General features: G+C 42.6%; 1 protein-coding gene across 4 annotated transcripts in view; it reads left to right on the top strand.

The window, feature by feature from the left end:
• Positions 1 to 391: 391 nt before the first annotated feature.
• DISC1 (DISC1 scaffold protein) overlaps positions 392 to 25,382 on the top strand; it is a 207,745-nt gene continuing 182,754 nt past the window's right edge. For 2 of the 4 annotated variants that reach the window (XM_056343823.1, XM_056343826.1), the window contains exons 1-2: positions 2,433 to 2,536; positions 22,134 to 23,122. In XM_056343823.1, coding sequence (XP_056199798.1) covers positions 2,461 to 2,536; positions 22,134 to 23,122 — 1,065 coding nt within the window. In that variant the 5' untranslated portion in view covers positions 2,433 to 2,460. Of the gene's footprint in view, positions 505 to 2,432; positions 2,537 to 5,006; positions 5,055 to 22,133; positions 23,123 to 25,382 lie in introns of those variants that run through there. The other 2 variants (XM_056343824.1, XM_056343825.1) reach the window with 2 other exon arrangements.

Here is a 25,382-nt window from a genome sequence, read left to right on the forward strand (position 1 = left end):
AAAATCTCTGTTTCTTCAAGCACAAAAATCCGGCAGCTCTCGGGCAGCGAGTCACAGGCAGGCTCAGAGCAAGTGCTGCCTCGCACCGTGGATGGAGAGCTGGGGAACCCCTCACCCCTGGATGCTGCCCGAGCCGAAAGCTGAAGCGGTCTCAAGTGGGGGCTGGGCAAGCGCTTGGAGAGCGTGAGAGCCACTGCAGGGTACTGAGGTGACAAACCGAACCGAGCTGAGGAAGCCCCCGAGCAGGCATCGGTCAGAGGCTGGGGGCATCCAAAGGGGAAGTGTGTGTGCTGCCTTGTTCCTACTCTTGCTGAGGCAGCTGCCCTGGGTTTGCGTTGGAGGGAAGGTTGCACTAGATGGGTCTTTTGTCTGCACCAGCACAGCAGCCCTTTTACAACAGATTTCTCTTCATCTGACTGATGGGAGCTAGCACTGACATCATCTGAATCAGATGCAATACAGCAAGGCTGAAGGAAGAAGGAGAAGGCTGCGTGGCTGTTTTCGGTAGGCACAGCACAGCTGCTCACTCTCTTCTCTCACAAGTCAGGAAGGGCACAGGCTGGAACATGAGGCCAAAACTCCCTTAGCATGTCCTGTATTTCTTAGTAAATGGACTGAAACTAGAGAAGTTATCAGTTGTTAGATAAAGCTGGGCTTTCTTTTAGCAATTTTTATGAATGTTAGGAAAACTTCCCTGTGCACAGATGGTATTTTTAACTTACAATAGCATTTGCTGCACCTGAGCAGGCAGAAACATTTTTGATGACAGAGGTCATCCTGAAAAATGCTGATTTCATGTACATGGCTAATACAGTAGATATGATGATCCGTGATTGAAGCAGGTATTATTTTAGTAAAGTTAATAAAAAGCTGTAGTCAGTGGGCAGTCATAAGCTTATATAAGGCTCATAATTATGGGTATCAATAGAAATAAAGCTGTCAGTAGAGAAATACCAGGGATAGCAAAAGGCGAGGGAGGAGGATACACAGGAAGTGATGGAGGACTAAAATGACTTAAAACACAAAATAGAGAGGGGATTTTAGTGGAAATTCATGTTGTTGCAATGACATGAAGTTCAACGGGACAGCCTCAAGAAAGGTACAGTGATCTTAGAAAAAGAACTTGGAATTATTTGCTTTATATTGTGGGTTAACTCTGGTAAGCAGCTGAGCTCCATGAAACCACTTGCTCGCTCCCCACCCCCAGCGGGATGGGGGAGAGAACTAGAAAGGTAAAAGTGAGAAAACTTGTGGGTTGAGGTATAGACCGTTTAATAGGTAAAGCAAAAGCTGCATGCACAAGCAAAGCAAAACAAGGGATTCATTTGCTGTTTCCCATTGGCAGGCAGATGTTTAGACATTCCCTGGAAAGCAGGGCTGCGTCACGCTAAGGGTTACTTGGGAAAACAAATGCCCTTATTCTGAACATTCTCCCTCCCTCTTTCCCCCAGCCTTTACTGATGAGCATGATATACCACATGGCCATGTGCCCTGGGATATCCCTTTGGTTGTTGGGGTCCCAGCTTGTGTAGCCCCAGGCCATTCGAAGGCAGGGCAGTGTGAGAAACAGAAGAAGGCGCTGAGGCTGGAGTAAAGCATTGCTCAGCAGCAACTAAAACATCCCTGTCATCAACACCGGTCACAAATCCAAAACAGAGCTGAGCTGTCTGAGCCGCTATGAAGGAAATTGCCTCTATCCCAGCCAAAACCTGTACATACACATAAACGACAGCACCTTGCCGCAAAATGAGAATGTTCTGTTTGACATCGAGATGTCACACCACACAAAAGTAGGGAAAACACATACAGGGCATTGGCTACTTAAAGCCCAGGAATGCCGTACTAATTGCACACGTGTGCGTACCATGGAGACATGGAACACGGTGCTGGAGCTGGGCTCACCAAAGGACACATGATGGCTCAAAGAACCCAGCAATGCACCGTACAGCTAAAGTTGCAAGCCAGCTGTTTCCCATAGTGTTTCGTGTGTGTGTGTATCTATCTATCTCTATATCTCTATATATTTGGTGTAGCCACTGGCCAGTGACGCTGGGCCTGCAGCTGGGACACGCCAGGGAGGCCATATGCCTCCGTCCCTGTGGCAGAGGCGGCTCTGGGCTGCGCTGCTCCCTTCGGGCTGATGAGGACGGGGAGCCGGACCGGGATCACCTCCGCTTCCCTAAGGTAGCGCCGGTGTCCTGCAGACCTGGCGGCACAGGGACGGAACAGCCTGAGCCCACCGCCTGCCTCGCCCTGCAGGCCCCTTGCTCCGAGGGCCTGTGCAGGTCCCCACGCCTGCGGCCCCGCGCCGAGGGCAGCCCCGCTCCCCCCCCGCCACCCGCGCCAGGCCCACCCGCGGCCCGCCGCTTCCCCAGGGCGGCGGGGCTGCCTGCGGCCCGCCCCCGGCTGGGAGGGGCCGGCGCCACCGTCGCTTTCCGCCCCGCGGAGGGGGGGGCCGGGATGTGGCGGCCGCAGCCCCGGCCGGGCGGGACCGGCAGGCGGCGCCGCGGCGGCGGGGGGGAGGCGGCGAGTTCAGGTGAGCGGGGGCGGCCGGAGGGTCCGCGGCTGCGAAGGGGGGCGCCGGGCCGGCGGCGTGAGGCGGGGAGAGGGAGCGGGAGGCTTCACCCGCCGTTACCCGCTTCCTTCTCCATCCCCGCGCCGGGGGCAGGTGCCCGGCCGGAGCGCCGGAACGGGTGCTGTGCGGCGGGCGTGGTGGGGCGAGGTAGCGCCCGGACGGGGCTGGGTCTGAGCCCGAGCCCGGGGCCGGAGCTGGCTGCGCTTCCCCCCACTGGAGGGGCCGGGCAGCTCGGCTAGGCGCTGCCTTGGGCCGGGAGGGCCGGCAGCTCCGCGTGATGGGAGTCGTACTGAGTACGAGGGAATGTAGGGGGTTTTAGGTGAAAAAATACGCACCTTTCATTTCTCAGTCTGAAAGTTTTAGGATTCCTAAGTTTTGGTGTTTTTTTTTTTTAAGTCCTCGGTGATGTTAGAGTACTTCTACTGTGAAATAAATGCTAAGAAAGCGTGTTACAATGCTGAAATGGCATCATTATTATTTTTGTTAGCTCAAAAAATCCTTTAATTTACTTCAGCCAGTGTGAAAGCAGTTGTGTTGATAGAAAGGTGCAATCTATTTATTTATTTTTAAATAACCTATTGCAAAGAGGGAAGTAATGGTGCTCTTAGAACGAAGTCACCCATAGAGTATCTCCAAACTTGACTTAAAGGAAGGAAAAGGAAACTGCCATCTTAACAGAGAAGCTGTGTATATACTTGCATGAATAACTGATTTCTGTAATGTGGATGTGCTGCCCTGCTCCCCTGGCGCAGCAGCCACCAGCCAGCTCCAGCTGGGGCTGCCCACCTTTCAGCGCCTGTGCTGGTGCAAGGCTGGAGTTGTGGAGAACTCCTGGAAAAAAACCCAGAACCCTTCGCCTTTCCTGGGGGACCTGGGGAAGAAAGGCTTGTTGCTTGCCCAGCGCATCCTCTGCCTTTTGGGTTGATCGGGATATGTGGTTCTCCAAGCTCCGTTAGTCCAGCAAGGCTTTCTGCAAACACCTCTGTTGTCCTTGCCAGAGGTTTAATGGAAAACAGCTCATTCATGTTTTGGTAATCCATGCAAATCTTTGTGTACAAGTGCTTGAAGTAACTTTCTTCTATGCTTCTGGATAGTGATTTAAGAGCTCTGCAGTGAAGTGCTTTTGTAATAAAGGCTTTTACAAAATGTGCTGCAGAATCATACACCAGCAAGCAACTACTGGTAATTAAAAGTAAATGAGAGTTTTCAAAGAGATGAGCAAAGTACACTGGGATGCATTATGTCTGGTTTTGTCCTTTTGTATTTGCTCATTTACATGCTAATTTGCAATTGGCCTTACAGAACTCATGAAAATGGGAGAAGTTCTACTTTATTAAACTTTTCTTGTTGTTTAAATACTAATGTAACTTGAATAATGTTGTACAGGTATTCCCCCATCTCATTGTTGAAGTTGTGGTTCCTTCTAGGAAGGCATTGACAGTGGTTTTCCAGTTGAAGCTACAGTAGATTTTTTACTGTTGAGAGGGCTTTTAGGCACTTGTGAAACTGAAAAGTAGGGATGTTTAAATATTTTATTAAAAAAATCCCGAGTTTAGAGGTTTGTGGTTATTTAAAATGAGGTGGTCATGGTGGATGAAGGGAATGTAAATGAACTCCCAAATGCTTATGAGCAATGATTTGTACGCTTGGCATTAAGACTATGTCCAACTATGTATTTTTTTCTTGCTTTCCAGTGCTTATACTATCAAAGTTTTTTTGTGTATAGTGCTTTGAGATTGGACAGTGAAAATAACGTGTTCTCATACATGATACTGATGATGATTACAGTGCAGCAGCACTATGAAGAGCGGTCAGGGGCAAGCATTGTATTGCCGCTGGCTTCCTCCCTCTTCAAATTTAGATAAATCAGCCTTTGTTCTCTTCAGTAAAGTGAAGTCAAAAGTTTGGGCCTAAGCTGCTGCTGCTGGAATTGTAGTGGGGCTGTGCAAGAAAAAAGGATTTATTAGCACCAGGATAAATTAATTGTGATGAACAGGAAGACAGAAAGAACTGCAAACAATGTTTTGTACTCGCAAAAGCGAAAACCCTAAAGGTTAATTCTGACTTTGTTCACAAATTAGGCACACTTGGTTAGGCTTTTTTTGCTCACCGTAACTTGGGCCTCCAACAGCTACTGAACCACCTGACCTTTCAAATGAGATTCACTGGAGTGTGTAACACCTCCCGAGCACTCCTCAGGAGTTACGATTTTTTTTCATTTTAGCATTAGATTTACTTGAGCAAAACATTATTTCTAATTGAGTGGCAGACAGGCTGTGGCCTCTTCTGGTTTCAGCCATAACACGTATTAACGACTCCAGTGGAAAGGGGTTTTCTTACCTCCAGCCTCAAAGGTGAACAGAAAGGAACCTGCAGAGTTGCCATAGTGATTTCCAAGTTCATCCTTAGCATCTTGTGTCTTTTTTTCCAGAGTGCAGCCCTTTCATGCTGTGTCACTTAGATTAGGATTGAGCCCAAGGTATGTTGTAATACTATTCAATATTCTTGAAGGAAAACTGCTGCAAAAACCTTATGTATTTGGGATGAATGTGCCCTTTGTAAATCAGCAGTCACAAGAGGAAAAACTTGGCCCTCTGACACTGAACAAAGACTATTCTGCCTATGTTAAGCATGGTAGTATCCTTATTTGGAGGTGTTTGCTTAATTCTGCACCATGTTAACTATTTAACACTCAATTTAAGTTTCTTTTTTCTTCTCTTCTAGCATATAGGCATGGATTCCATTAATTGCTCACCTGAAAAATGCTTTCAGGGAGAAATATTTCTGTATTGAGCCTCCTAACTGCTGCTGTGGAAGCTGAGATCTGCTATTGACATACTTTGTTTGTTAAACATGAGTTTTCTGTATGGAAATTGAATTAGCTATTGACATGGAGTTACTTCCCTATTTATTGATGCTGACAATGTGAAGTGGCTTAATGACTAATCTGAAGTCTGCAGGCAGAGGGGTGAGATCATGTGCTTGCCTCAAGTAGGGTTTCTTTGTTCAGTGCGATTCCTTTGGGGCATGCAGAACTTGGAGTCTGTCTCCCCTTTGTACATACTGTACAATGCTGCTGTCTCTGTTTCAGACCCTCCATCTTATAGCCACACTTCCTTCCAGCACCTCTTATTATCTCTATGTGATAAATTACTAATTGCAACCTTGCTGCCTAATGAGTGTGATTGGTGGCACTTTCTATTCTTTCTCACTCCTCTCCTTCCTTTCCTTCCTCTGTTGTTGCCTTACGAATAGGTGTGCTAGTTGTTTGACCCTGGTGTCAGAGTAAATGGTCCAGTTACTTTGCTCTCTTTGCCTTCTGTTGATATGTTTGTTTGTAACAACAAGTGTAAAAAAAAAAAAAAGTTAGATTTTTACATTAAGTAGTAAATATTTACTACATCAACAGCTGTGTACTCAGAATTAGGGATGGAAAATGCATTTCCTTAATAGCCCTTCACTAGCTCCTTTTTTTTTTTCTCCCAAGTTCTATGCATTACCTGTATTTATAGATCGGATCAAACAGCACCTGAGTCAGATCTGCAATGGTAACAGTAATTTGCTAAACAGTGTATGCATGTTGAGATGGTATCATCTCCTTGGAAAAGAGCGATGTGGGAGAAGTGGCTCCTTGAAACCGAGAACAGAATGAATGTCTGTGTGTAAGCTTTCCCTGTTCTCTGCAATGGCAGGAGCGTTGGTTGTTTGGAGGGGTTTAGTGGGCTCTGGTTGAAAGGTTTCTTTTGCTGCACTGAGAGGTCAGTGGGCCAGGAAAACATTACAGATGAAAATCTCTTAGTAGAGTGACTTTGAGGTAGCCTGTGGAGTGAAAAGTCAAGAGGTTGACGGTGAGTATTGTGAAACTGAGTAACAATGGAAAGGTTAGTATCTGTGGGAAAGGCAGGAACTGGGATGGGAGCTGGTATCATTAGATTTTCTGAACTGTTTGGCAGATATCTGTAACTGTGTGAGGCGATGCATGTGGCATTGGCATAGCTCTTCAAGAACTTGCTAAATTCTGGATAATAATAATGGAAAATTAGAATCAAATGATAGCGTGATGTTTTCAATGTGTCTGTAGATAATGAAGTTTGATAATGGCTTCACAACTGCGCTGATTGATGGGATGAACAGAGTAGTCCCTAGCTCAGCTCGTCTATCTGGCAGCACTTTGAGTTTAAATCGGCAGTCAGGCCCTTGGGTCTGAAAAGTATGTTTTGAGCATTGAAGGAAACCATTCTTAGAGTCTTCTTGTTTTGTTTTTGGAAAACCGTAAAGTCTCCAGAGAGCTTGAGAAGTGGAAGGACAGTTTTTTCCTGCTGGTAAAGTGTTTTCTTGCTGTTTCAGTGGGATACCAAAAGTATTTTTTTTCCCATCTTTAATGATATGATGGTAAGCATCATTTCCACCAACATACCAGCTTAGTTTTATGGATTATCACTACTGCAGATATACAGGCATCTGGAGTGGTGCTGCTGAAGACTATTTGCAAGGTCAAATGCTTATAGCTGCAGGCTTTTTTCTTATGTTATGGCTGCCTAATTCTTGTGGTTTGGTTGTTCCCCTTTGCCCCCACACAAATGTTTTACTTCAGGGAAACACGCTGGGGTTCCAAGGAAGGAGTGTCACTGAGCCTGTTCAGTGTGCTAAATCCAGGCAGCCTCAGCCCTGGGAAGTATCTTTTTGTTGTGAGGGCTAAGCTGATCCTATCAGGAAGGGTTTGTTTTTACTTGTTGGAGGGCATGGCTTTGGGGACAAGACTTTTCCCCCCTTTGTTAGGGTTTTGGTGGGGAGTGGTTACTGAGGCAGGGACGAGGTTGAATTTCATGTGCTGGGCTAAGATCCAGGTGCTTCCTGTTGCTGATGGCCCATGGAGACCCAGGTGATGGGGGAATGGGCAGCACAGCTGTTTGTTGGGGCTTGGCTGTTCCCATTTATTGGGAATTTATTTATTAACTTGTCAGTATTTGCACTAATAGCTTAGGCTGTGAGCTTGAGCCTCAGCTCAGGAGCTCAGCTGTGAATGGGTTGTTGTTCCCAGCTCCGCTCTTGAGGAGTGATAGGCACAGCAATCTCAGCAGTGCAGGACAGGCAGCTGCTGAGTTTGGTGGTGTCTTATGTTGCTTTGGGAAGATTTCTTTAATTTTAACATCTTTGTGGTTGCTGTCCCCTGTGGGAGTGACACGGAAGGAGTGCTGACATCTGTGCATCAGCAGCGGTGTGGAGTCTCAGGGGCGTGAGGTGTTCTTGGATGCCCTGGATTGTTCCAGGCTATGCTGCCACTGTGGTGGGACAGCACTGTTTTGGCAGGGCACCGTGCTGAAACTGCTCCTGTTCTGTCTGGAGCCCTTGTTTAGGAGAGCAGCATGTTTTTATTTGCTTAGAGCAGTGAAAATCTTGAGGGAACTGTCATTGAAATTGTGTGAGGAGGGCCTGGTCACTGTTGCCTGGAGTGCAGCACCAGTGCAGCTGATGGTCCAATGGCTTTGCTCCCAGACTGGTTAATAATCAACAGGCATCGTGTTTCCCCTTTCCCAGGGGAACTTGAATGTGGCCATGGTGAAACAGCTGCTGTCGTGTTCTCATGCTTGTGGTCTGCCAGGGTCTTGAACAGACTTGGCCATGAAAAAAGCTGCTCCAGTTAATGGTTCCTTCTGAGCGGTGCATCAGTGTTGGCTGTCTGCTTCCTGTGAGAATGAAGATGGGGGTGGGGAGAATCCTGCTTTGTCGGGGGGGTCTCAGGTTGCTGTAAGGTAAGAAAAACCAGCTCCTCCTCCTTTTTTATGCAGAGAGCATGGTATGTTTTACCTGTTCTTTTAGCAGATTAAGAATTTTCCTGCGATGGTGCCAGCTTTTGCCAATGACAGAATTTTCCATGGGATCATCTGCTCCAGGGCCAAGTTAGGAACAATTTCCTGTTAGCCAAGGAGGTATTCTCTGCCTGTCTTGAGTATAGTTATGATGCTTAGTTTTCTGGAAGTACATCTGTTACTATCTTTTTCTCTATGAGGTAGGACTGGGATCTAATAACCAGTGTTGCTGTTTTTGGAAGAACAATCCATAGGACTTCTGATTGCCCTTTGTGAAATCTGCTGGCTTGCCCTGTTGTTCTTCAGGGCTTTCTGTTTATCCCCTAGAGTACAGTTGGGAAGATTTTTAGTCTTTGGTTTGACTAGGCTGTGTATGTTCATGCCATTCACGTTCCAGACTAATTTCATTTAATTTTAAAATAGTTTAGCTTTGTTATAACTAGTGCTAACTGTGTGTAGCAACACTTATGCTGTGTTTCTGGTGAGCTTGGTGTGGTGCTGGATTTCTTGATGGGCGTCCAGACCTTTCTACTCAATCTGGACACACATGCTTCTGTTTCTGCTTTCTGTGCTGCCAGGTGTTGGTGAAACTCTGTACTTTGCTTAGGCATTAAGTGTGGCCCGAGTAAGTTTAGGTTGGCTGTGGCTTTAATATTGAAAGGCCAATATGACTGGTCAGTGCAAGCTGTATGAGAAGTACGTGGGGTTTGCTGTCTTTCTTCCAGGTCTCTTCTTAGGAGCAATTGTTCCACATGTTAGCTGTCTAAAAATGATCTCTAATGAGTTGAAAATGGTGATATAAAATATGAGAGAAGTTTTTAAAGGAGGATTATAATGCAGGGAGCTAAGCAGGGTATAATAATAGTAGTAATAACAATAAAAACCCAAACAGACCAGGAGAAGACGGTGCAGAGAACAGCTTAAGGCTGTTCTGAGGAATTCAGTGTAGCAGCCTGTGTACATATCATAAGCACCAATGTTGTAAAGTAGTGGGAGAAGAAAGTGACCAGGCCCAGAAATCCCTCAAATTCTAAATAAAATTAAGAAGGAAAATAGGAGTTGTAGAAATAACTGTGTTTGTAAACTCAGTTATATAGAACATATATGTCTGTGGCACAGTTATGGCTGCCTGATACTGCTGTGTGGCAGAGTGTTCAGGTTTGCCTTTTTCCATACCCATGTTATAATCAGACTTCATGGACTGGGTAGAGTAGAGGCAGTATTCCCTGGGCAGAGGTGGTCTTCCTCCTTTCTTTACCAGGAAATTTGTGACAGAGGCCGGTTTTGTTGTAGCTGTTCAGAGGTGATGTTACAGTTGTTGGTGGGGTTTTTTTGTGTGTGTGTGTGTAATGCCCTTGACACCATTTAAGGGATTATGTTTTTGAAAGGCAAGTGTCTACAGACAGTTATAGTCTCACAGATGGCTCCATCTTGTCCTCCAATTGGCAAGCAGCCTAGGAAAAGATATCAAAATAACTTTTAATATAGCAAACTGAATAATGCCTTGAGAGAAATGCTCTCCAATGTTTGTACAGGCAATAAAAAAGCCTCAGTAATAAACATTTTGTGAAATAACTGTAGTAGATCAAAGTGACATTTAAGCAATGCTCATGAGCACCATTTAATCACCAGCTAACTACTAAAGGTCTGCTGCTGTGCAACAATAGAGTTCCTATGTTGTTGTGCCTTACTGCATCTGTCTTGCTTAAAGCACTGACCATCATTAAAGGTTGTGATTTCTCTGTGTGTGTATGCTTAAATGCTGGTTGAGAACGCATTTATTTCAAGTACTGAACTTTATTCTTAATTTTGTTCATAGAAATCAGCTGTTTCCAGCTTCCAGGATGTGATGAAACTATTGTTTACCAACTCCCTTGTGACTCCTTTGTGGAATTAAAATGGATAAATTGCTTTCTTGCAAAGTTGGATGCATCTTCACAGATGAAAGTCTTGAACTTTTGCTCTGTGTGTGTAGATAAGTAGTGGGATACTGCAAATCCCTATACATGTATTTAAGGCTTAGAGGTATAACACGATAGTTCGGGTTGGACGGCACCTCAGGAGGTCTCTGGTCCAACTCCCTGCTAAAAGCAGGGCTGACACTGAGGTTGCCAAGTGCTTTATCCTGTTGGGTCTTGAAAACATCCAAGGACTGCACAGTCTCTCTAGGCAGCCTGCTCCGCTGCTTGGCTGCGCTCCGGGTGAAAAAGTTTTTATTTGTATCCAGTCTGAACCTTTCTTTTTTCAAGTTATGCCTATGTCTTGTCCTACTCCTGTGCATGGATTGCTGTTATCCTCACTATTGGCATGTAGCATCTTAGGAAACATTGTTGCTAGCAGAGTGTAATCGGATGGTTTTTATAACATGTTTAAATGTTTTAGAGTAGCATACTTGGCATTTCTTGATTTACTTTCCTTCCTATAGCGTAAAATAGCATTGCATGCATTGGAATTTACTGTTGCTGCAAATATATTTTTATACCCAAAGAGGGCATTCTAACCTTAAAGATGTTATTAGTTCTGCCTTCATGGCTTTCTCTGGTACAGAAGTCCTTGCTTATGACTCAGACTTCAAGGTAATTTAAGTTTAAAACATTTCATATATTTTTGTTCTGTAAAGCACTATGACATTTTTATTGTACAGAAATGAAAACCCATGTGTCTTCTCTGTATCTCTCAGTTTTATTGGCACTTCTTTGTTTTTGTAAGGCTATTCATACAAGATGTTCTTGCTCACTGAGAGGTGGAGGGGGATGCTTTGTAGGTTGTAAAACTTCTGCAAGTACCTTCAAAATACTGTGAATTTTTCTTTCCCCCTAGTCAGGAGAGGATTTAAAAGGCTTCCAACTTAAAGGCAGCACAGTTTCACTTGGGAATTAAAGGAGCCTGTCAATGAACTTCTATGTCTGGACTATCCTAATGGACTTACTTGACACAGATATTTAACAAACATACTTTCCTGTAACAGATCTGTGGATTTGTATAGACTTGTTTAGATTCGGAGTACAAAAACTTAGGCAGGCACAAATCATATTATAGATAAGTTAAGGAGCCATCTAAATGTGATGTTTGCATTTGCTTCAAATTTCTGGTGAAAATGTGAGTTAAACCTGAAGTTTCCAATGACATTTCACTGTACAGAATCCCACACAGAATAACATTATTGCACGATCTGCCATATGGGGGACCCATGACTTTAAGGTTTAGTAGTTTTGAGCCTAGTAGGATTCTGTCTTAATCTACCTAAAATTCTACCTAAATGCTGCTTTCAAATTCTCCAATCTTTTCCATGAAGACAGGAGTTCTAAAGGTACAAAGCCTTAGGTGTATTCTTATAGTGAAAATATTTTTTTTTTTCCCCCGAGATGTCTTTCGGGAGTCTTGTGTAAGTCCTTAGCTCTGCCTTGGGTGTGCATTGTGACTATGGGCAAGTTGTATAGCTTCTCACATGGTCTGCTTTAACCCTAACGAATGCAGCAGATTACTGCAGTACCTCAGGACTGGTGGATCAAATGTCTCTGAAAAAGCATTGCTTTCCCTGAAAGGAAGCTGCAGCAGTTTGTACTGCTATTTTTAAATAATAATACTTGTTAGGAGTACTGTGGGTGAACCTGAAAGAAGCAGGGGAAGGAATCTGTTGCTACTACACTAGTACTACCTGGGGGCCTGTCCCATATGACTGAAAGGGACAGGCAAATGTGAGCTACCTTGCACAGGACCTTGCTAGGCCTGGATCCTAAATTCGGCTTTTCTAAAGCAAGTAATATATTTTTTTTTAAAAAGTATTGGAAATAATGAATTAACGATCTATATTTATTCTGGAAAACAATTTAAATGACACTCTAATGTTTTCCTCTGCCAAGCTTTTTGTTACTGAAGTGGATCTTCTCAGGTGTGCGTTTGACACCATATGGTACAATCTGTATCTTTTTTATACATTTAAAATGCTAAGCTGAATCCAGAATATGTTGACCTGAAAAATGGTTTAATTGGCTTATTCAAGACAATCTTCTTTTACTAAAGAGAATATTTTTGAAAGGTCATTCTGATTTTTGTGTTTACTTCTATTGTTTTTTAACTTGAAGTATTTTGCTTAAGACTTTGTTTCATTACAGTATCACACAGAGTCCTTGGCACCCAAAAAACATCTGCAAGCTCTCTCATAAGGGTACAATTTCTTTGAAGATTAATATGGTGCTTTAATTTACTTGGGTAATAAAATCAGACAGGTAAGGTTCAGTGAAAGGTGACAGATCCTATGGCCTTGTACTGAAGTGAATACAAATAGCATGTGGCAGAAATGAGTTTTAAAAAACCTCTGGCAAAAATCTGTGCTTTTGTTGAGCATCATAGGCATATGTTAATAAGCGTAACCTGTATTATTAGGTAATACATGTCAGCCCAGGGAGACTGTCAGAGTAAATTGTGGCAGGTAATTGTCTTGATTTCTTAGACGTGAATAGCAGTGATTTACAGTCACGGGAAAGAAGCTCTTACAAGAGTGTTTTCATTGAAATGATCTCAAAGGGGATGAATGGAGCTAGTGTGCCTTTAGAGTGGGGTTTGGTTTAGATGCTCATACAAACTGTGTGTGTGTGCTGTGAAAGAGTAACAGGAGCCCAGAGAACTGGCTGAAGTCCTGATAGCTGAAAGGCTGAGCACCTGGAGCCAAGCAATGAAATCAGTAGGCACAGCTGAAGTGGGGTTGGGCTCCTTTTAAATGCACCTGGAGAAGCCTAGAAACTTCGGAGCCCTGCTGATGGGGAGTGTGAAGCAGGGAAGGCTCCCCACCTGGAAAAGGCCGGGGTGATCTGAGGGGGCTGGGGAGCTGGAAAGCCTGGAAGCTCATGTGAGGAGGATTGTTGAAGTAAGTTGAGATGCACTTGTTTGCCCTTGTAAAGGGGATGCTGTTACAGGGCGGGGGGAGGCTTGTGCACATTGGGGTTGTGACAAAAAGGATAAACTGAAAAGGACCGAAGAGGTGGTACTGAGGGGCAATATTGGGGAAAAAGAGTATTTCTGTGTGGCTTTGAACATTATTTGGGAGCTTTGTGGATGGTTATCACTCTAGACTATGTAAAGTGACCCATGCAGAGTTCAGTTAAAGGTCCAGAGCAGCAATGGGAAGGATTCCTGGTTCAACTGTCTTTTTAACTTTTTTTTTAAGATAAATTAGCAGTTGGTTTGTGAGAACTAATTGGGGACCAAGAAGAGAAATGCAGTGGAAGCTGGTGGATAAGAGGGCAGGGTTTGATAGGAGTGTTGGAAAGCATGTGCAGGGTTGGGATGGAGACAGAAATGAGTGACAAAGTAGATTTGTCAGTGTTGATGATGTCCTCCCTCAGCCTGGGCTCTGACTGCCTGCTGCTTCGTGACTGTATCCCGTGATCCTTGTCTGACCTTTAGTGGTCACAGCTTTCAAATGTGTGTGAAGATAGGGCTTTGGTCTGGTTGCATCTTCAGTCTCCAAAAATGGTACAAGCCATGTACGGTAACTCTGCTCCTGTCAGGAGCTGAGTAGGCAGTTGCTCAGATCTCATGTGAGTTGTCACTCCAGGAGTCTGGTTACGGAGGCAGTGTTCCTGCAATACCTGTTGACATGGGTGGGAAATGCCAAGTTTGGTCTTTAATGCCAGGGCTCTTATCTGAGGTGGTCTGGACCGATAGCTGTCTAGAGGTGTTGGGTGTCGTCTTTGAGTGCTCCCCAGCCCTTCCTTAAGGTCATCTCATCCTCTGTATCAGATGACATCATCACTGTGCTGGCACATCTGTGAAATTCTGTAATTCAATATGGTTACCTTCTAGAGAGAAACTATTCTTTCCTGCAATGTTAATTTTCTGGTTTTATTGTTGGGTGTTCTTATTTTTAAAGATATCTGACTTGCTGTAGGCAGAATGACTTCTGTCCCACCTTATCTAGAAGGAGCTGTGATTTCTGTTGGAAGAGAGGTGTTTTTGCCCATGGTTAGTATTCTGCTGCAATTTCCGCAATACCTGCTATAGTACTTCTTTCATAGCTTGTTCATAAAATAATCTTAGAAATTCACCTGAACCATCTACTTTTCTATGCCGGAGGAGAAGGATATAGGTTTTGTGTTCTCAGGCCCATTAAAACAAATGTCCAACTTCTGGTTTGTCTGCCTATGGCCTTGACTAAGGGTTGTAAGGGTCAAGCCAGATTCTCACTAAAGATCTCAAAAGGGATTTCATGTGCATCTTTCCTGCTTACCAGAGTAGGTCTCCAAGGGAGCTGCACTCTACTTGCTGGAGCGCAAATGTTGACCCCTCACAGGCTATAACACCTACAGACCGATGATGCTGGACTTGCATTAGCTGAAGCTGTCTGTGTAACAGTTGAGGGTAGGAGAGCAGTGCTGCAGTCTGTGCCTCGTACGTTCAGCTGAGAGTCTTCATATTGCCACTCGGAGTGGTGGTTTGTTGTCATTCAGCAAAAGCACAATGCACGCAATCACTGCTGCAAAGAGCAGAGGGTACCTGAGTACAGAAATTTTGTGGGAGCATAAAGAGTTACAGGGGTTCACACAAAGCCCTGAGGTTTTCTTTTTGAAGGAGCAGGGTGAGGGACCAGCACTGCTGGTTTGCCTGCCTCCTTGCTACAGGGGTTCTGTGTCCCATGCATTGCCCTAACTGAAGTTTGTGTGCATGTCCGGCTTTTGCAGTAGCTTGTATTTAAGCTGCATCCTGAAGTGCTGTGCTTTCTGTGGGAAGTTATTGCTCAGCTTTCCTGATGGTCTGGAGCTCTGTTCCATCTCCATTGTTGTCTAGACAGCACTGGCATCACGTCCTGACAGCCTGACTGGGGCTCTAAGGTAAACTTCCTTCAGCAGGCAAAGGAGGAGCATTTGTCCTGGGACTTTGATATTAAATTGTAAAGCTAAAAGCATTCTGACTTCTCACCCTTGGCAATATAGGAACTGCCACGTTGTTTTATTTTCATTATATGTGATCACTACTGAGCTGTTGAGAGAAAATTACTTTCTATTTCAGTAAACTCAATTCTGGTTTCAGACTGACTGTGCATCAGATGCTTAATTTGGAACCCACTCTCTTGGTGAAATTAAAAATTCAAATCTCCAAGCTGGAGCACTCAAACTGTGCTTGAATTGGAAATTGACTGCTGTCAATGTGCTCTCACACTTCACTTTTTCTTTTCTTTTTTTTTTTTTTTTTCCCCCCTTTCCTCCCTCCCCTCCCCCCCGATGAGTTTTATATTAGAGTCTTGCTGTAGATGATCTGACTGAGCAGAAGTAGTGGGAATCCACACTGTCACTCCATAGACAGAGTGATGAAAAGGGAAGTGTGGTGTGTTAAATAGAGCATTCTTGAAAAGGACTGCTGTGTACTAATTTCATAGTTTCTTGCATATTTGGTGAAATAATTTTATGTGATATGACTGCAAACCCATTAAGTGTCATTTGCAAATTAATTTAGGGCCTAACCAAACTTCCCAGTTTCAATGCAGAATCATTGCTCACCTACTTCTGTGTAATATTTAAAGCTTTTTCAAATCTTGACTGAAAGAACCAGAGCGTTCTCTCCATTTGAGAAATTTGCATAGACTGCTGCTACAGACTTTTGCACTGAAACTGGGAACAAAAGTTTTTTTCCCCAGGAAGAATAACACCAAACCTTAAAAAAAAAAAACAAACCCAACCACAAAACTCCCAAAATAAGCATTGCCTGTCTATTGTGAGTGTTCTTGGTAGACTTGGAACTTGTGTGTCCTCCTCCCTCTTTGGAAAGTGGATGAATTATTCTCAATTATTTGTAAATTTAAAAGAATTATACAGGTTTAAGACAAACCAGGCTGGATATTTGTGGGGAAGCTAACTGTCTTCTGTTACTGACTGCACTGAAGGCATCCAGTGTTGGTACTGGCTTGTTTTCCCAGACCTGCTTGGGTCCTTCCCCAGGATGTTTGCTGTCTACCAGGTGGTCCTTGGGATGCGTCGCAGAGCTGGATGTAGGGTAAATGATGCCTGAGGAGGCAACTGTTACATTAGGCGGTTGGGTATGTGAGTCTGGCCGTTCCAGTTAGCCTAGGATGATAGCAGTAGGTTGGGTGAAATACCTGAGAGTGCTGTATGAGGAGGTTTGGAGACTGATGGGGTTGAAGCTCGTCGACCCGAGATGTATTTTGAATGTGAGATGTAGTAACAGCCAGAGAATGAGATGTGTGCTGAGTGTCTGTAACGTGATTACACTGAAATTTATTGCAAAGGTCTTGGGCTTCCCTGTTTCTTTTTTTTTTCCTCTTGGGACTTCATAACGGTAGCTGACTGCATGAAAACAAAACTGAAAAAAGCAGAAATGTCATTTTTTTTTTTTTTTTTTTTTTTACAGTAGTGTGCTATTGAAGTGGTTTTGCTTTACTGAGACAGCACGCAGTCACCAGGCTGTTCTAGAATGAATCTGACCATTTGCTTTTCTGGCCAACAAAATGGATTTTCTTGTAACGCTGCAGTGAAGAAGTTGGGTGTTGTGATTTTCATTTAGCTTGGAGGAATGCATTTTCTGTAATAGCTAAGCTTTGAGCCTCCAGTTGCCAGCCATAGGGTGTTGGTTAGTGATCAAGTAGGCCCTCACAGTGCAACTGCATGCTTTCACAAACCGGATGCTTATTGTATCTTTACATTTGAAAAGATCAGAAAGATTCATTTTTATTTTTTTTTGTTGCATCAAGGCACTTAGGCCCTGATTCAGCAAGGCACTTGCTTGAAAAAAAAGCCCATTTTTGTGTGTAGTAATGCGCTGTTGAATACTGATGGATGCAGATGTGTGTTAAACTCTTTGTGATATTGAACACAATTATAATTATGTAATTAAGGGTGCTTCCCTTATTCCCCCTGACTAAATAGGTGATTGTTACTGACATGGGAAAAGTTTGATATTTATCAGCTTACTTCTTAATGGATTCTTTATTTTCTTTCTTAGTGTTAAGGCAAAACCAGGTTAAAACAATTTTTTGTTTCTTGGGGGCGGGGGGGGGGGAGTTGATGGGCATATTGAAACTAGTATTAGCTAATGTGATTCTTACTCTAGAGAGAGGTGCTGCAACTTAATCAGGTGGCCTAAAATGAACTATTGCATTAAGGAGGTAAGTGGCTCAAATCTAACAACTCAATGACATGGGTATTATGGTAATGAGTCAATAAAAATACAGTTACTTAAACACTGTCTAAGGAAGACCCCTCTGACTTCTAAAATGCACAACTCTTTGAAGTGTTTTCTAGTGGCGAATAGAAACTAACACGCATTTAATGACTTCAGAGAATACTTTATACATAATGTCTTGGAAATTTAACAGTTGAATAACTGAACCCAGCCTGCGACCTTAGAAATCACAGGAACCCTTGGTGAGGAATTAATTTGTAAATGGTATCAAATATAATGAGGCTCAGCCATTGCTTGTCCTCTATAGATACACTTTATAAAATGCTGGATAAATCAACATATAGTTAACATTCAATAAGTAAGATTAAAAAGCTAAATGAGACATTTGTATTTTAAGAGTTATAAAAATTTTTATTCAAAAGCAGCTTTCTTTGAGAACTTGCTTGTCTAAAGAAATGGTGTACATTCAGATCAGTACAGTCTTATTTTGAGTATTTAGTGGTATCTTTGAAATTCAGCAAATAAGTCAAGATATAACTGATTAGGAACCTGCAATATTTTATGTATTTTTATGGCATGGAAACTGAACAGTCGTCGTTATTGTCATGACAGATTGATCGATCCCTGGAAATGGTTTAATTATTGTTCTGATAGGTTAAACATTTATGTGTGTGTGTCTCTAAATATTTTTATTTTCATCTCGCTTACTTTGTGTGGTTTAATGCAGGTGTTTCAGGCTTCCTTAACAGGAGCAGCACTACAGAAATTGCTTAGAGCAGTGCTTTGATAGTTGGCTTTGGATATGACCAAGTATCTTTTCCTCCACGCCACAGTCACTGCTCACAAATGCTTTGAAGGTAAATTTGTAATTCTAATAAAAATCAACTGTGTGTAATACAGGTGTATTCAGATAGTTGAGCTCTCTTTGAAACTGCATGTATAACTTATCGGTTACTTTCAGGGAGAACTTAATGAGCTCAAAGTGTTCTACATTATGTGTTTAAAGCAGGGGTGAGGAGGTAATTGCTTCAGACTTTCTGTACCAATCTAAAATCCTAGTGCACTTCACAAAAATATAGGGTAGTTAACACCTGTACATCCACAGATACTACTAGAGCACCTGATAAAACAACCCTGCATTGCAACTTCTGTGGCTGAAAACAAAGTCTGATCACTTAAAATAAGATGACTGTTCTGCTGTCCTTCAGCATCAGGCTGGGTACTAGAGAATGTGCTCTTTCCATCAGTGGGAAGTGCTCTTTGGCTTCATCTTCCCTCTTTTATTTTACTGGTGCAACTAGGATGTGAACAGCATTGCTGGTCATTGCTTTACAGAAATAGACTCTCTCCCCCCTGCCCCCCCCCTTTTTTTTTTTTCTTCCCTCTCCCCTCCTCTCTCCTGTGCTCTGGCTCTGAGCTGTTACTTTCTATGAAATGTTGGTCATCAGAAAGAATTGTTATGGTGAAAGAATTGTTATAATTATTTCTGGGTTTTCATAATTTGGGTTTGAAGCAATTTGCACAGTATCTGACACTAGAATATGCGTTGCATCATCTTCTAGGATTGTAACATTTTAAAAAGAGTTGATTTGTAATATTACAATTGAGAGGCCCTTCTTCCATTTGTGACTCTTCTCTTTTTCTAAGCGTGTGTCTCATACGATGCATGACACACTATAATATAGGGTGTTTTTAATTACCTTCAGTTGTTTCACAGTGTTCCAAGGTACCAGTTTGATGGTCTTGTAGTTAATTGCCATCAGTTACTTTATGTGCCTGAAACTGGGGGAATTATAAGAAAAATGTGAGGCCTGTCTTTTTTTAACAAGCTAGCCGATTTGGTTCGGTGTAGTTTCTGTGTCTGATGTGCAGACAAAGCAAGTTATAGTTGGAAGGCTACGCGGGAAAACAAAGTCTCTGTAACTGAATTTCAGATCTGTGATGATAAACAACCCAAATTATTCTAATCGGCAGGAAAGGGACATGGCAGAAGGGTAAATGGCATGCAAACAGTATACCCAGAGCCTAGTAATATCCTGGCTGGATTCTGTGAAGGCTGAGGGCACTGCGACTGCTCTCTAGCTGGACCTGGGAGCCAGGCTGCAGTTGCCTCCTCCCTTCCGTATCCTTTGGGGAAAGCGTGGGTGTTTGAGTTGGCATACTGGTCCCAGCTCTGTGTCCACTCCTTCTCTGCCTTGTGCTCAGGTGCAGCTACACTGGGGCTAAGGACCTGTAACCCCCTCCTTGTAGCATTCTCTGAGTGGTTTGTGGCTTGGACTATCATCTTGAGTATAATTCAGGCAGTGGTGCCCCTCTGGTAGCCAAGTGAGGGACTCATGCTGCTGGACTTGTATCCAGGCAGATCTGGAGTCCATGAAGAGCTGAATGGCAAACCTATCTAGAGGAGACCTGTAAATGCTGGGAGGATCGAAGAGATGTGTGGGTTTTGTGTTGGACTCGTTCAGGATCCTGGAATTGTACCACTTTGGCTTCAATAACTTTTAGAATTGCATCCAGTTCTCACTTGGTGTAAATATCCAACATAGTCCAATTTAAACCTTACTTAATTAGCTTAGTTTAAACTTGGTGTTTAAAGAACTGTAATTGTCTGTTGACTTGAAAAATTCATAGTGGTTTAGTGAGATCGATTTTAAACTGATTTTAATTAAACCAAAGAACCTTTTCCATTTTTACAGATAAGGCCAGTGACTAGCCTTTGCAAATGGCAGTAAAGTATATCCAGTCTTAGAATGACTTTTTTTTTCTGCATGAAATGGTTTCTTCTGCTGAAGGCAAATTTAGGCTGTTATTTTGTATATAAACTAAAAGAATTAAATTTGAAAGAACATTTCATTCAGTTTTTGTTCCCTTACTCCAAGAGAGGTTCCTATTTGTTAAGACTTCTATTAAATTACTCCCAGTACAGCATTTCACTGTCTTTTCATAGTAGACAGGCTGATGGACTCTGACCTTTTTTATTTCTGATTTCTGTGATGCTTTTTTCTCTGACAAAAGGGTATGTAAGAGACAGCTGGGGTATTCTAATTTATGGTGATAGGAAGCAGAATACAGAAGCTTAACTGCAGTCCCATGGTGAGATGTGCCACTATTATAGTATGTGGAAAATGTATAAATTGCTTTTGTGAAGGTTATTTGGAGAGAGTGTAGTGAATGTTGGGAAAAGTCCCCTGGGAAGTTTCAGGTCTAATGCTTAAATTTTCGTATAGGACGTCGCTGTAGTGAGGTGTGTACAAGACTTGCGTTACAAGTTGCTTGAGGAGTTCAGATTATGCCTACATCTATTAATGTAAAAATTGGTAAAGGTTTGTGATAATAGAGATAAGTATATTGCATGTAACGGAAAAATAAAGAAATGTGTTTTTGGAAGAGCTCTGCATGGGTGACGAGAATATTTCGCACACCTGAGATTCTAGCAATTGATTCTGTTTCAGTGAGTAGGGCAGCTAATCGAGGGCATAATTCAGCTAGTCACTAGATGCCTTTGAAGGGTTTTTCTGGCAAACGGGTCTGGTCAGTGTGGTTTTGTGTTACAAGCTCTGCACCATCATCCATTTTGTATTCTCATTGATTGTGTGCAGGACAGATGAATGGAATACCTTTTGACAAGCAGTAAATCTGTTAGAAACTGAAAGTAATCTTTCACCCATAATTTTTTTTAATAGAAGTGTACAGAAAACTAAGACAAGATTACACATTCCAATATCCTACTTTTAGTGTTTGTTGTGTTTTTTTTATCTTGGTTCTTTCTGTTCTGCTCTGCAAAGAGCAAATTTATCTTGTCATCTATGTAAGGAAGGTGTATGTGGGTTAATAGAGCTATTGAGAAAAGGCCCTTTCTTAATGGTATTAATATTGTCATAATGCTAGCAAGCATATGGTGACATCAGTTTTCTGGGACTCCTGGTCCTGCATGCAAAATGTTAACTTTAAATTTTGGACAATAGGCAGTACAGTACATCTAAATGACAACTTATAAAATATCTCATTAGACTGACATCTGCAGCCATGGAGTGTTACAGAGCGGCATCTGTTCTGGAAGCAGAACCTGCATCACTTGCTCATACTAATAAAACGTGGAGATGAACATAGGAAACCGGACGCGAGCAGCGACAGATTACGCACAAAGTTTCTTTGTGAGTGTGGTTCTCAAAATGCAGATTCAGTCTCATCTTAGATGTGCTTGTAAGTCTCAGAATTATCCTGGTTCAGAGAGACATAAGCAAGGTCTGTGCTTTAGTGTGCTGCTAAGCAAATTGAGAATGAAAAAGCACAGGGTGGTGTTATGAATAGGGAAGATGATGTGTTTCATTGTACCCAGGTTTGTGTCCTGATGGATGCAATTGTGTTAGGAGCTCCCTTAAAAGCAGGTACAAACTCTTTAGAAAGTGAATGAATGTAGACAGTGTTCTCAGCCACACCTTTTCTCCTCTATCTGCAGTGTGGTCAGCATCTCTGTTTTGTTGAAATGGAAAGTGATGTACTGTTTGAAATTCATGAAACAATTATTTTCAGATGCTAAATCCACTAAGCCTAGAAAACTGCAGAAGCACTTTAATGATTTTTTTTTTTTTTTTCCCCCCCCCTTCCCCCAGATGGTCAGGAGCACTTAATGCCTGCAGGCTCTCTTTGTAAAAAGAAACTGGCAAAAAGACCTGGATACATGAGGCCAGAAGCTCAGCGACAGATAGAGTTTCAGTCCCTGGGTGCCTGCAAAGTGTTGAGCCCAGAAGAGCTCAAACATGGCAGGCAGAATTGTGGAGAGTTGGAGAACTGCTCTCTATACCGACGATGCCAAAATAACTTTGAATTCTTATACTGTAGCGCAGCAAGTAGTGCCACAGTTCCTGCTGATGGGGTAACAACATTGGCCGCTACTGAAAATATGCCAGGATGCTGCAAAAATCTTTCATGTTGCAAGAGTCCACGGTCAGAAAACACAGCGAGCGTCGTTTACCCTGCTGCAGCAACAAACAAAAAAGATGTTTCTGCTGTTTGCTGTGCATGGCAGAAAAGCCATGGCACTGAAGTGGGCAAGCTCCCAAACGTATATACTTTGGATCAGACAGAAATGAATAACAACTCTGAATATCAAAACAGAGATGTTGTTTCTTGTTCTGTTGGTGCACGTGATAGCTTTAGTTCAAATTTCAGCTTCATACAGCTCTCCCTGAACTTGGCCTCTGGAGTAAGTGATGCTGAAGGCAAGTCAGCCATTGAGGAAGCAGAGTATGTTCTGCATCCCAGCACTGCAGGAAATTTGCAGAAGCCAGCAGAGATGGTGCAAACTCATGGGCACTTGGGAGCTTTGCATTGCTTCTCCAGGCCTAGGGAGGATTTGGAGTATGAAAATGAGACCACAGCAAATGATAAACTACAGGACTGCGAGACTGTCTATCTCTCGGATACAGATGCAACATTTTCATGTTCTACAGACTCCTCGGATGCAGCATCTGCTGGCTCTTCTGTCACCTCAGGCTATGAAAGTAGCTTTACTGTTAGCGACCATAACTGGGATACTTTGATGAAAAAATATGAACCAGTGCTACAGGACTGCCTGCTGGGCAACCGCAGTACATTAAAGGTTAGTAATCTCACTTCATCTTTGATTCCTCCTCCAGCCCTCAAAACATTTGTATTTATAGTGCCGAAGTCAAGGTTGATGTAGGAGTTGGGATATTAATGGTTTTAACGGCATTTGTTCATAAGAGGTTTACAGGAATACTCTGCATGATAAAAGAACTGCTTTAGTTTTCTTTTTGGTTCTTTAAACAAAAAGGTGATGTTGCAGTACCCTACTCCTATGTTCTACCGAAACTGTGATCTTCTCACTTCTAATATGTTGAATTCAGAAACTGATGTGTGACAACTACAGGGTTTTTTTCACAGGTTGCTGTTTCGTCTGCAGTTTGGACCATATGTAGTACAAAATTTGGGGGTGGTAAGAACTCTTTTCTTGAGGCACCATGAATAAACACACAACAAACTTTGTCATTGGAAATGTTAAGCCAAAGGTTTCTTGGGAGTGAAGCGCCTGTATGAGAGTAGCCTTTTATCTAGTAGATGGGCTCTCTCTCTGCTCAAAGGAAAACAGGAGTTAAGCCTTTGCTCTAACTCCAGCTAGGGATTGAACCTTTTATTTTTTTTGCCTGCCACTCCAGAGGAGTATTGAGTTGGTGAGTCAGGAGTCTTCCTTTTTGTACATGTGTATACCTACCACATATACAGGCAGTCTCATTCACTTTGCTCTCTGTGGGAGACAGGTGGGGAAACTTTAAGAAGGATCAATTACAGTTTGTTATACAGTTTTTGGGATGTCATGGTGGGCATCAGAGGGAAACCATTCTGAGCCAAGTAGTGGCTTTATTGTACATGCAGGAAGCAGTACTCCAAAGATTAACATGGATTGCATAAATTTGTTCAACCTGCACTAAATGAGTGGTGAGGTTTTTCTGGTGTGTGGTTTTATATTACGTGAGGGTTTTTCCTTGTGTGTGTGTTTTTGTTTGTTTGTTTTGTTGGTTTTTTTGGGTTTTTTGGGAGGTTTTTTTTTTTAGTATCTCACTAGTGCCTCGAGTTTCTGGGATGTCTTTTAGAAACCCAGGTTCTTGTGACTTCTGAGCTCAGACATACCTGCTGAGATGCACTGTATTTTCTTTAGGCCTGATGAAACAACCTGCTCTGGGGAGACTTTGCACAGCCCTGTTGTCTGGGTGAGACAGAAGGTCAAGAAACTTTTCTTCTTACTTTACTCCCATGATACCTGACCTAGGCTTATGGTGCTCTCTAATACTTTTCATAAAGGATGCATATAGGACTCAGATTAGGTTCTCCTATTCACAGACTTCACACACATTGACATGGAGCACTTTCTTTGGCTTCATGCCTGAAATGACAACGTACTCATAGTCTAGGATGGTTAGGGAAATTAATTTGCTGCGTATTTGGGAATATATAACACAATCAAAATAAGAAATTATTTTTCTGTCTTTTCAGTAATCTTATTTGATAGACACAAGAGAAACATTGCTATCTTTAATTTATGTATTCATTAATTCATTGAATTGAGAATTGGAAATTTGTGCCCTCAGATGTCTTTGCCCTTGGTAAAGCCAGTTGTGTATGTCTAATTTGAAGCACCTTCCTACTGTAAGTCTTAAATAAGTCTCAAACTTTTCAGAAAGGAACGAATGCAACTGTAGTCAAGAAAAGGAGATGATAGCAAAGTTGTTAAAAATTATGCCTTTTCTGTACTTATTAAAAAAAAAAAAACCACACTGGTCATCACATGGTACAGATATAGGACATGCCATGCTGAAGCAGCTCTTTGATTAGTTAAGCTCCAAACATCCTACCAGCCTGCAGATAGAAAGCACTTTACTGTGACAGCATCAGACAGTTTGCCGTGGGCATGCCTGGGCTGTGGTACCCAAGCAGACTTTAAATGACCTGCCACTGTGAGCACATGATGGAATAAACCCTGCAAAGAGCAGCAGAGCAGTAGTCTCAGTATAGATGGTTGTTATACATCACATATATGAAAAAAGTGTCATTTGAATCATTCCTACTGCAGGCTTCTTTAAAACTATCAAAAATATGGCATAAAATACAGAAAATAATTTATGGTGAGGATTCAGAGCTCCTCCCTTCAATACGTTACACATTCCTCACCAGCCTCAGAGAAGAAAACATTGTAGTATCAAGTGAAGAGCAAAATAAAATAAAGCCTTGAGGAAAATGGAGTATATACAATGTTGGTTTTTATTTGTTTTTCTTTCCTCTGGGGCATTTTATAGCCTATTATTAATCAAGCATTTTTTGATTTTTTTCTGGCTTTATTTTTT

This window comes from Falco biarmicus, chromosome 6 (assembly GCF_023638135.1).
Source record: "Falco biarmicus isolate bFalBia1 chromosome 6, bFalBia1.pri, whole genome shotgun sequence".
NCBI lineage: Eukaryota > Metazoa > Chordata > Aves > Falconiformes > Falconidae > Falco > Falco biarmicus.